The sequence below is a fragment of the Centruroides vittatus genome, unplaced genomic scaffold, assembly GCF_030686945.1.
Source record: "Centruroides vittatus isolate TY-2023 unplaced genomic scaffold, ASM3068694v2 scaffold_386, whole genome shotgun sequence".
Classification (NCBI taxonomy): Eukaryota; Metazoa; Arthropoda; class Arachnida; order Scorpiones; family Buthidae; genus Centruroides; species Centruroides vittatus.
The window spans coordinates 5,209,066-5,221,408 of NW_027122706.1; the positions used below are offsets into that span (position 1 = coordinate 5,209,066).

The 12,343-nt window shown below is 30.7% G+C and overlaps 1 protein-coding gene across 1 annotated transcript in view; it reads left to right on the forward strand.

Annotated features, from left to right (window-relative positions):
• The first annotated feature begins 7,744 nt into the window (after window positions 1-7,744).
• PGAP1 (GPI inositol-deacylase) overlaps window positions 7,745-12,343 on the forward strand; it is a 78,173-nt gene continuing 73,574 nt past the window's right edge. The window contains exon 1 of the mRNA XM_067286891.1: window positions 7,745-8,140. Coding sequence (XP_067142992.1) covers window positions 8,006-8,140 — 135 coding nt within the window. The 5' untranslated portion in view covers window positions 7,745-8,005. The remainder of the gene's footprint in view (window positions 8,141-12,343) is intronic.

Genomic DNA, 12,343 nt, shown 5'->3' on the forward strand with positions numbered 1-12,343 from the left:
ATGATGACGTATAAAAATATACAGTAAGTGAACATTTTGTCAGCAAGTAGCGAAATATTATTCTGCATTAAACAAGATTAAAACAGCTCGTTAACAGCTAAGGTAAATTATTTATCTAACTGTTATGATAATGTCGACAAAGTATTTTAATTAATTCATAAAATTGTAAAATGATTGCGAATTTAATAAATCGATCATACGTTAATCTAAAATCATTTTTATCTATTTTTTTTTTAAATTAAGAATTAAAATAAAGTATACAAATTAATAGTTATCAATATTTAAATCTATATTTAAGTATGCAAAATAAGGAACAAAATTATAAAGGAAAATGTTAGTTATAAAAATCACATTGACAATTACATCATCTTCCTAAATAAAACAATTCCACCCTTTTAACACCTTTTTGAAATTTTCTAATCAGCATTGTAATAGGTAAAAATAATTCAAATTTATATAAAAGTTTTAACGAAATAAAGTATTAATGGATTGGTGTAACAAATATTTAGGCTTTAATTACTAGATGTTTTCATTTGAAAAATCAGTATTTAAATCATTCGCTTTCTATTAATACTATGATGTGCTGTCCTTGTATAGCCTGCCCTCTTTCTTCATTCTTCTTAATCTAAAGGAATGTGAAGTGAGATCTTTAAGAGGATATGGTACGCTATCAGAATTCCAACAATTTTTTACGGCATTGTACCGTTCTTCGTCTGTACTAAGGGTCTTGACCTTTTCCCATTCATCAATGTCTATTTTTCCATAGGATCTTTCCTCATCCAATTACATTTATTCAATTTTGTCTTGCTTGTTTTATCATGTTCTTTATGGACACATTCTTTTAATGTCTCACGTATGTACTGAAATTTTTATCATTATAATCATTTTCACAAATTTTTATCTTTTTTTCTGGAAGAATTCGGATGTATGTCAGTATTTTTTGGAATAAAGATTGTTTAATCCTGATCATTTATAGGCATTTCTAAATATTCATTTTCATCCTGTATTGAAAATATCACACTTCCTGTAGGTGATTTTAAAAGATCATTAGATTTATCAATGCTAGAAGTTTGAGTTTCAATTGTTTCAACCGGTTCAGAATTCAACAAATCTAATTTTTCGTCATTCTGTTTTAAATAACTAGCTATTTCAGCATTTTTTACCACCGAACATAAACTATAATTTATATTTTATTCTATATTCATTGAAAATTGTTCATCTTCATTTGGATTTCTATATATACTTAATTCCATCATTTGATAGTATGCTGGAAAACTGAAATTGTAGTTTACAAAACCATCTATTATTTTGCGTAGAGAGTTCACGTTAAAGGTATTCAACGAATTCTGATTATAATTGCTAATACAAGGATTATTTAAATTATCGTTATCATTTCCACTTAATATCGAAAGAGGATTTTCTAACTCTTCAAATATCTCTACTTCATCAGTAGAAGAAGAAACCGTATCGTCACAGTTACAGGGATAACAAGGATTATTTAAATTATCGTCGTCATCTCCACTTAACATCGAAAGAGGATTTTCTAACTCTTCAAATATCTCTACTTCATCAGTAGAAGAAGAAACCGTATCGTCACAGTTACAGGGATAACAAGGATTATTTAAATTATCGTCGTCATCTCCACTTAACATCGAAAGAGGATTTTCTAATTCTTCAAATATCTCTACTTCATCAGTAGAAGAAGAAACCGTATCGTCACAATTATTTCTATCCATTTTCTCTATAAAATAAATCAAAACAACAATTAAAACAAGGAAAAACTATTTTCTTAATTAAAACTATAATTTACAGTATATTATATAATTCGAGTGAACGTATATAATAATTGTTGATAATTGCTTTTATAGCGATTAATAATTTATTATATAATATATAATCTTCGAAAAAAGACATTATAAAAGAAACTTGTTAACTCCTACAAAATACGTTTAATTAATCATTTTATATATTATACAAGTTTTCTGTGGTGGTTCCACTCCAAACCGGGGCCACGGGGAGTTTACCGGCTTTTCTTCCCTTTAGTAACACTAAAATACAGACGATTTTACCACGAAAGACTTTCCTGGATACCTCCCCCTCGACAGATTGCCAATGTGTCGCGTTGAATATACAATTAAACCAAAACAAATACTTGGACCATCGTAAAATTAACTATAATACGCGACAATATGAAATATACTATATTAAGATTTAGCAAATGACAAGAAAATATAATTACCTTGCTTACCGCTACTTAATAAGTTATAATTGCTTTGTGTGAACTTCTCCCTTCAAATGACGATTGGCCTGTTTTTCACTGTACTCCGGGTAAGAAATGCCAAAATTTAACTTTGCAGCGATTGGTCGGCCTTTAGTAAAGACGACGTTGCGTTTATTTGCAAACAGCCAATCAACAGTGACGGTGTGCTCTCTGAGGGGGAAAAGGCCTAAAACCACAGCAGCAACAAAATGAACAGCGAAGGTTTATCGAAAATACTTGAAATATGTGGAAATATGTGAAATATGTATTCTTAATTCGTTTACTAAGGATCATCTATAGTAGACCCCCCTAGAGTACCTAGATATCAGTGTAGCGACATATGAGTCATCGCCGCCATGTTGTGTCGACTGTCATCACGTGGTCTATGGGTTTACATTAAGAAATGACGATATTTTTTTAATAAAGCATTTTATACGTAAAAATGCTTTAGTCACTGAACAAAAATATTCAATAAGTTGAGTACCGAAAGACGTGACCTTGCGTTCAGAATTTTGAAAGTGATATGATTTTTTTTGAAGCATTCTACGACAAGGATTAAATTCGAATTGTAGAATAAAGGCCGCACATAATATCTGTAGAACATTTCGCTATCTTTTAAACAATCGATAATGGATCGGCTTCTAACCTGAAGAGGGCCACTAACGGTGACCGAAATGTGTATGTAGAACTAATTATATTTAAAAAATTAATTTAACAGATAGAAATCAAAAAGAAATCAATATATTGTTACTTAATGTTTTCATAAGTTAGCCTAGAAATAGTGTTATTGTTCATCATTATAATAAAATAAAGCAATTTTTATTAAACAAATTGTTCATTAAAATTGATCTCAATGGAGAAAGCTATTTCCGTTTATACTTAGTCACCTGGGAACCGTTTAGAATCTCCAGAATTGCCAAAATCGCAGGTGGGCGATTCTGGGAACAGGCCTGTCTTGCTGCCTGTTCCCGGAATCTGGAAGGTCACCTGCAGAGTAGCAGGTGACTTTCCAGACTGGTTAACATGGCGCTAGAAATATACGACATTCATAATTTTGATTTTGACAAAATTATTTATTTGTAGGAGGAAAATCAGCAAATAAAAAAAACTGTTAACTACAAAAATATAGTATTCAGTAATGTACGTTGTAACTGTTTATATATTGTAATTCATCATAATGTTAAATTATGAACTTAATTTTGTAATACTAGCAGGTAGGCCCGGCGTTGCTCGGGCAAAAGTAACGATAGCGAAGCTTAAGATTATTACGTTATAGTCACAAAAAAACGAGTAATTTCATCAACAAACTAAATATTTCTAAAGAAAGGTCGAATTTGAAAATCGAATGTTCTAATATTCGATTTTCACGACTTGTTCTGATTACATCCTTCGATTTTCATCGAATGTTCTAAAGAAGAAAGGTCGAGAAAAACCGAACTAATCTGTTTAAATTTGAAAATTGAATGTTCTAACATATTACTCTTTTTTTTTTTTTTTTTTTTTTTTCAGCGCTGGTAAATCTTGCACGTCGCTTTCTCTTGTTCTCCATTGTTACGTAACACGTCCATAGTTGACACTTCCATTGTTGATGGAAGTGTTAAGACTTAATCCCGTCCCTCTCCACCGTGGGGAGGAATTTCGAAAAATCCCTTCTTAGCGTGCGTTCTCGTGACGTACCCTAACTGTGTACCAAATTTCAACTTTCAACTCCTAACCGTTTGGGCTCTGTACTTATTATTATTATCAACTCGTCTCGATTATATATATAGATTATGTTTTTGCTTTATTTGAAGCAGTATTTTATATGGAGTAGTTTGGTCTCGCCAGTTTCGACAATGAAAATTGAAATATGTTCCGGTTTCAGAAAGACAAGATAAAGTTTTTTCCTAAATGAAAAATCTTTAGAAATAAAATTAAATTTAGTGTTTATTTTTTCGAGGCTCTCAAGTATAAATATTTAATGAGTTAAAATAGTTTTTAATAATCTTCATTTTAATCTACAATTTTCTGAACGGGATAAAATCTGTAAATTAGACAATGAAACTTGTCTATTACATGCGCTTCACTGAGCAATCCAGTAAATCCTGAGGGGGTAATTAAAAGGGTTTTTCGGACGAATAAACCGAAATGTTTTGTCCTTCGATTCTGACGTTCACCAGAGTCCAAGCATTATTCAAAAGACTATCAATTCTCAGATGTTTTATTTAAATGCTTTTTGGATCGGAATTCTCGTCGATCTCTCTTCAGTCTATAAACGATAAATTTGTTTTGTAACTTATAATTAAACTTTTTAAACAAAGATATAAAATATTAAAATAAATGACTCATAACGGTATAGTCTGTGATAGTCTACACCAATATTTCGGACTCTACGATTAACTTTCTAGAAAGTTACTCTAGCCTTTCCTATAAGTTCAATTTAACGAGGGTTTACCATAATATATCAATATTTAATACCGTTATTAAATAATATAGGACTAAAGTTAAATTCACGAGCTTCATTAGAGAAAAACGATTAGATCCATATTTTTCAATTGCTTTTGACTAAACCAGTGATTCTCAACCACTGTGCCGCAGCAGTTTAGTGTGCCGCGAGATTTTTGATTAATATCGAAAAATAAATAATATCGGAAATCCAGTTAATATCGAAAAATAAATCATCGTCGTCAAATCTTCACTGGATTTGGATAACGTTTTAACGTTACAATGTTACGGAAGCCTAACTAACAAAGTTTGTCTAACTGTGGTCTGTGGCTGTTCCAAGTGATAAGAGTTAATCACGTGTTAATAATAAGAAGGGTCTGTTCTATCACGTGATTCCTGCAAAGTGTAGTGAAAAAAGAACGGATTCATCCGCAAGAAGAATAAGCTGCACAGAAACGGGTCAGGAGTGTAGCAGGTAACCGAATGACGTCCAAATCCAGTCACGTGACACAATTTGTGTGCATCAGCCATCCAGCGTGTTCCTCCACGATGACGACAAGCTTAAGCAATGGCGTCTCGAACGGGTCATAATTGGTAACTACTACTGTGATTTTTTTGTATACAGCACTTCATATACAGGTTGCCCGGGAAAATGTTATGCGTTTTCTGAATGTCTATTAAAAATAAGATATTTTTAAAATAAAATAAGAAAACAAACTCATATTCCCTTATCAAGTATATGCCTCTGTGTCCTTATGTTTAGTACGTAATTTGTCTACAGGAAATTATGAGATGTACTGTACAGAATCCTCATATATATATAAGGATGTTAGTTTGTTCTCTATACACTCTTATACTGTTCGAGATATTGCTGTGAAACTAGGCAGTTAAGTTTATTCATCTAACTTAGATAATTAGTACATCTTAGGATAAGACTGGTTTTAAGCAAGATCTGTACTAGTTATTAATTAACCACATATACTAAAATATAATACATTTCAATTTTTTTTGTGTTATAAAAATATGGTGGGCTGTAAAAAAGGTATATATTAAAAAAAAACATGCTGGTGTCGTAAACAACACCCAGTAGTATATAAAAAAAGATCTACCTGAGTCCAATCTGTGCATAAGAAGTTTAGAACAATTAGATTTAATTTAATTTTAAAAAATCCCATTAAAAACAATTAAGCAAATAATATGCTAATTAATAAAACGTTATAAAATAACTTTTGCGCAGATAAAAAATTATGAAATTTGTTGAGGACGTAAAAAACATTGTACAGAAACTAACCCATGCATTTTCGAAAAAAAATACACTTAAAACCCCTTTTTGTAACGCTATGCATACTGCCCGAGATAACTCGAGATTGGTACTTAAACGCTTCTTGTCCGCACTAATTTTTTAAAAAAATCATAATTAATAATTAAATTATAATTAAAAATAATCAAAACTAAAAAAAACGAAAGAAATGTGTTAATTTTGAAGAGAAAGCTTCAAAGTTTAATTTTCTTTGTTGGCCTTTCTGCGAAATTTGACACTAATGAGTTATTGTGTTTACAGCTGGATGACTTTGAGAACAGCTGGTTTCGTCTTTCCTGGGACATTCCCATAAAAGTTTCAGGAGGTGAAGGGTCTAAAGTAGGGCGAATACTAGTTGGCCGTATATTCCTAAACATTTTTCAAAAATTATGTTTGTTATTGCGATTTCCGACCCCCCCGACTTAATTAAACATATATATAATAAAATGTATTAATTAAAAAAATTAAAAAACTATTGGATGTCGTTTTTGACATCAGAAAGTAGCGTTAAATAACTTTACCGCAGTAAAATCCGTGCACTAGAACTTTAGAACGATGAATAAAATTTAATAAAAAATCCCATAAAAAACAATTAAGCGTTAATCGCGCGTCATTAAAGGTTAATTAAAATCGCAATAAAATTTTTTCGTGCAGGTAAAAATTATCTTAAACAATTTGAAGACTTGAAAAACATCCGAAAATTACGAAAAAAAATTTTTTTTCTTGAGGGTCCAAAAGTCCGTTTGTTCGTAACGCTATAGAACTTGCTCAAACTGAGTTCGAGCTAGGGTAATTAAGGTAAATATTCTTCCTTGGACAAAACTCGAATAACTGAAGACATTTTCTTCATTCTGTTGATATCGGGAGTATAGTTTAAAATTATATTAAAATATTTACAATCATTAATAATAGCAACAATAGTGTTTTGAACCTTTTGTCCTATTAGAAAAATAAGCATATTGTTTATATCTTTAATTAGATAATGCAGGTTGCGAGGATTGTCAAACGACCTTTTTAAATGTTCACTTGTAACAGAATCAAATTTTTATAATTTGATAATTTTTAAAATGTCTAAATAAACAAATTCAACAATGAAAGACTTTTTCAGTTTCTACAGAAATTATATTTACTGTTAACATTTAATCGAAAGCGATACTAACGCCAATAATTTGTTCTTACAGAAAGAAATTTTTTAGAATTTTAATAATACAGTAGAGCGTCGATAAGTGGAACGTCGGTAAGTGGAATGGCCGGAAAGTGGAACGATTTTCAGTCGGACTGTGTCGTGCTGAATCGAATGTTTTCGATACTAAATTTACTTCTAAAGTATAATTTTCATGTTTTTTATATTCTTCAATATATTTATTTTGTTTGTACAAAATGCAGAAATAATTTTTAACGATACGATAGCCTCGATGATTATTATAAAAATTTTCGTTAGGCTTAAAATCGACGAAAATTCAACACGAAGCGACACGCAACGGAGAAAAATTCAACAGGAAGCGATACGCAACGGAGAAAAATTTGAACATCGGACAGGTTAATGTATTTTTTCGTACAAAGTCGGAAACTGGAACAAATCATTAACTGGAAGGACCCCAGTCCCCAATTGGTTCCATTTATCGACGCTCTACTGTATATATAATATATATATAGAAACATAAATTAATATATAATAATAAATAAATAAATATATATATACACACATTTATTATTATTATTATATATTAATTTATGTTTCTATATAAATCATCGAATAAAAATTAAGACGGATAAATTATTTTACTATTTTCGTAAAGAGTAACATTTCATTTCTGAAAGTTTTCCTAGAGGGCGAAGATCGATTTATCCATTGGCTAGTTCCATCTTCAATGCAATGAATGGGTGTTACAGTTTAAATTTTTAAAGGGAAGGAACTGATTTCTGCAATATACAGTCATGTTATAATCATTATGTAATGAAAAGTAAGAACAACTGATCTATATTTGGAAGAAATCGGAAGTGGACCAAAGTCTTCGGACATGCTTACCGTACTGAAGATAATTTTAAGCATTACAATGTTTATTTTGTGTTTATATGGATCCATGCGTTTTATTGGAGATGTTGAAACTAATAAATGCAATATGACGTATATGTTTATGTATCCAGAATATATAGTGAGTTTGTTTTATGTATTTCTAAACTTGATTTTTTTGAGTATATAATTTTTGTAATGATTTCAGTATTTAAAATATTTATATTGTATTCCAATCAGTGGTGCAATCATAAGCTGACCAACAGCCCTCCCTCAAAAAGTGTCCTCCTACAGGTCCTCCTTTTTGATATTTGAAGACTAATCTGTAAATCTCCATATTTGATTTATGCCGAGCGGATCCGTTGCATGTGATGTGATGTGTTCGTATTTGACATGACGGTTCATCAAGGCTCAGTACAGTGCAGCAAAACGCGATTATGAAACGCATGTGCTCTGCACAGGAGACCTTGAGAGAGTGAGCTGCATGCAAGTAGCTTTGTTTACTTTTTACTGAAACAACACACGGCACATATGCATGCAGTAGAGGTTATTAAGGCAATGAATAAAATGTTTCTTTTATTTACAATATTTTTTTTTTTTTAATTTATGTGTGTCCTCCTTTTCATTGTAAAAAAGTTCGTCACCTTAGCAATCCAGATTCATCAGGATATTCATATGCATTGCATATACATATCAGTATTCCAATCAGGATTTAATTTTGGGGAGCAAGTTAAATAAATAAAAATATTTTCAATGCAGAATTTAATAAAATTCCCATCTAATGAAGCCACTAATTCATAAGTGGTATAGAAATAAAAGATATGACACAACATAAATACAAAAAATAAATTTTAATTTGGAAAATATTTTTAGAAATTTTCTAGTGTTGTTTTTCCTTTTCCTTTGGAGGGTACCAGGCAGTGTCATGTGGTGACATTTGATGATAGGGAAGCTGTGCCGGCCCTGGATAGAATTATTGGAAGCATTGTATGATATTTTGGTGTGTAGCATCCACGATCTAAACCGTGTGAGGATGGTGTTCTGTAAAGCGAATGCGTATAATCTGGCTGCTTTATGCCATTCGAATATTTTTGTCATGGAAGCTATCCCGTATTCGACAATACAGTGCTTACATTGGGAATATGCGTATATGAATTTATATTCAAATATACAAACAATAGCAATCTTATCATTTTTCTCACATGTATAGAAATTTGTAATAAGATACATAATGCGATTATAATAAAATATTAATTTGAATTAATTCAAAGTATGTTAAAATATGAAAATAATTGCACAATATGTATTTAGGAAGTGGTGCTTCCACAGCTTCCATGGATGGCATGCCACTGGTGCCAGGGCCCCTTTGTCCTTCCTCTGGGTGTGTCACTGATTCAATTAACAAATAGCCACAGACTACACAGGCCTGGGCTGTGTTCAGTAATACAGAACTCCTAAGTTAGAATTCTGAGTACTTAGTGGATGGAGCTAAGAATGTTATGAGCATCATTGAACGATTATTCTTAGTTAGCCAACTGGGCAAAATGGTGGACGAAGTTAAAATTATGATTGCAATGACTGTTGCAAATGAACTGGTCAAAAAGGATGAAGTAACCAATACAATTATTCAAATGGAAGCTATGTCAGATTGTGATGAAATTAATGAAGCAATTATTAACTGTAATTGATGAAATGGATCGTTATCTTCTGTAAAATGTACTGTATTCGCAATCTGTTATACTGATGTATGATAATTTTACATTTTAGAACAAGTTAATGATTTAGAATGAGAGAATAACTTTGTTATTGTTATAATAAAATATGTTTAGTCCAACATGAGCAGCCATCTTGCAAATTGTACGACGAGACAAAAACAATGACATCACTAGTAAAAGTTAGTATAGATAAAAGAAGCTGACTGAACTAGCTAGAACTAGAATTCTAGTAGTGGGAGGAGTCAAATAATAATTAGAAACGAGTTCAGCATTGCAGCATAACTAGACTTAGCAAGAATTCTGCATTACTGAACATGTCCCTATTAAAGCAGAGATAGGATAAGTGAGTGGCTATTCTGAATGACTACAATGTATAAGATCTGGGTCTATATTAGATTTTTGAAAACTTTTAAAATCTAGTAAAATAAAAACTTAATTTTTTTGATTTTTTAAAAAGCAAAAGACAATATTTAAAATTTTATAGTCATTTTAAAGTTCTACAAATTTATTTTTAAAACTAAAATTTTTCCTGCTGAATTTTTAAAGAAATTTTTTTATACAGTGGAACCTCGCTTAACGAGCATCTCGCATAACGAGCAAATCAAATTTTTAAAATTTGACTCGCTTAATGAGTGAATTTTTGCATAACGAGTGAAGAGGAGAGGGGAAGTCCCGGATTGTGCACAGACTCCATCATGCTATTATCTGTGATTTTTTTATTTTATTTGTTTTCTGTAAATCAAATTCACATTCCAGGTTTGTTCATTCTGTGCTAGAAGAAAAGATGATGATGATTCATGCTCCTTAACAATGTATATTGTATAATTTTCTTTGAATAAACGTTATATGTAAAATACCGTATTTACTCGCATATAGGACGAGGTGTAACTTTAAAGATCAAAATAAAGAAAATTAGATTTATTAATACAATTCTAATTTTATTTCATTTAATCACAAATAAATTATCATCAAATGCAACCATGTTTTCTTGATGCTATCACCTTTTGTCTACTCAGACTCGCCCTTCGAAGCTTCATTACAATTCCCTTTTTTTTTCACTCTTACTCCACAAAGCATTGTCCTCTGATCCGTTGAGTGAATTTAAAATGCAGTATTTCCCGAATGACTGCTATCAGCTTTGAAGATTGCTTTTCCACGCACCTGATACCCATGTAGCAAAACCAAAAGATTATAATGCACGTGACAAGAAAAAGTTTATTTTTAATGATTCAAAATGTACAAATATTCATTAAAAATACCAATGGCAGCATGAACTGTACATGGTTCACAGAAATTATTGCAAAAATGCAAAGGATTCTTCACTCGTGTGTATAGGATGACCTAGAGTTTGAAGCAGTGAAAAATGAGTAAAAACCTCCTCTTATACTCAAGTAAATATGGTATTTGAGTATTTTTTTCAGCATGGAAGACATTATCATATTTTACATTAATTTCTATGGGAAAAATTGTTTTGCTTAATGAGTGTTTTGCATTCTGAGTAAGGTTCTGGAATGAATTATGCTCGTTAAGCGAGGTTCCACTGTGAATTGAAAAATTGAAATGATTGATGCTGAAATTATTTCTAATTTTTCATATATTAAAATTTAAGGTTTTTATCATTAATTTAATATTATACTTTTTCAAATGTACTATTAACAAGTTTTAATTGAAAAGTTAATATCAAATATAAAAGAAATCAAAGCTGTATCAAACTGAAAGTGCTGAATGTATTCTTTATGAAATTGCAACTAAGAGAGTTAACAAGTTGACAAATAAGTCTTGTAAAATGGAAAAAATTAACAAACAATAACAAACAAAAATGCCTAAATGGAGAAAAATTCAAAACATTTAAGTGTGTTTAAATATTAGTTGTTAATTACTAAAAAACTTAATCTAACGTGTACTGAAAGTTAATATTTAAACGTTAAATAGTAAAAATCAAATAAAAAAGTTTAAATTTTTTTGTAATGTTAATTTATAACATTTTTATATTTGTAATATATATCAATGTTTAAAATTGTAACTTATACAGTGGGCCCTCGTAACGCTGCTCACTATACCACGCACTCAGTTATAGCGTGGGCAATGTTTGCGACACGATAAGCTCAAACACGTCTACACAGGTCTGTGCGGCGTTAGTGAGTAGCGTATTTTATTGTTACTGCGTATTGAGTAATTGTGTATGTATTGAGTTTCTGCATGTATTTTGAATAGTGTTTAATTATTGTATGCATGATGAGTAAAAGAAAAGCCTACAGTGTGAAAGAAAAGCTTGACATTATTGCTAAAGTAAAGAGGTGAACCGCGCCGCTCAGTATAACGCGGTTCACCTTATAACGCGGGTGTTGTTTCCCGCCACTTGTTACTGACCCCGCATGTTATATCGGGGTCCACTGTATATGTAAATATAGTTATTCAAACAATAAGGAATATAAGTTAAATAAATAAGTTAAATGTGATTTCTTTTAAAACTGTCTGGTACTTAGATGATTTTAAAGCAGACAGTCTACTAAAAAAAAGAATAAATTTTCTTCATAAACAATAAATTTTTAAAATAATTTTTTTAGAACTTAAAATAACTATTCCATAAAAATTTCAAAAATTATCATATAAAGATTTCCAGCTTTGTA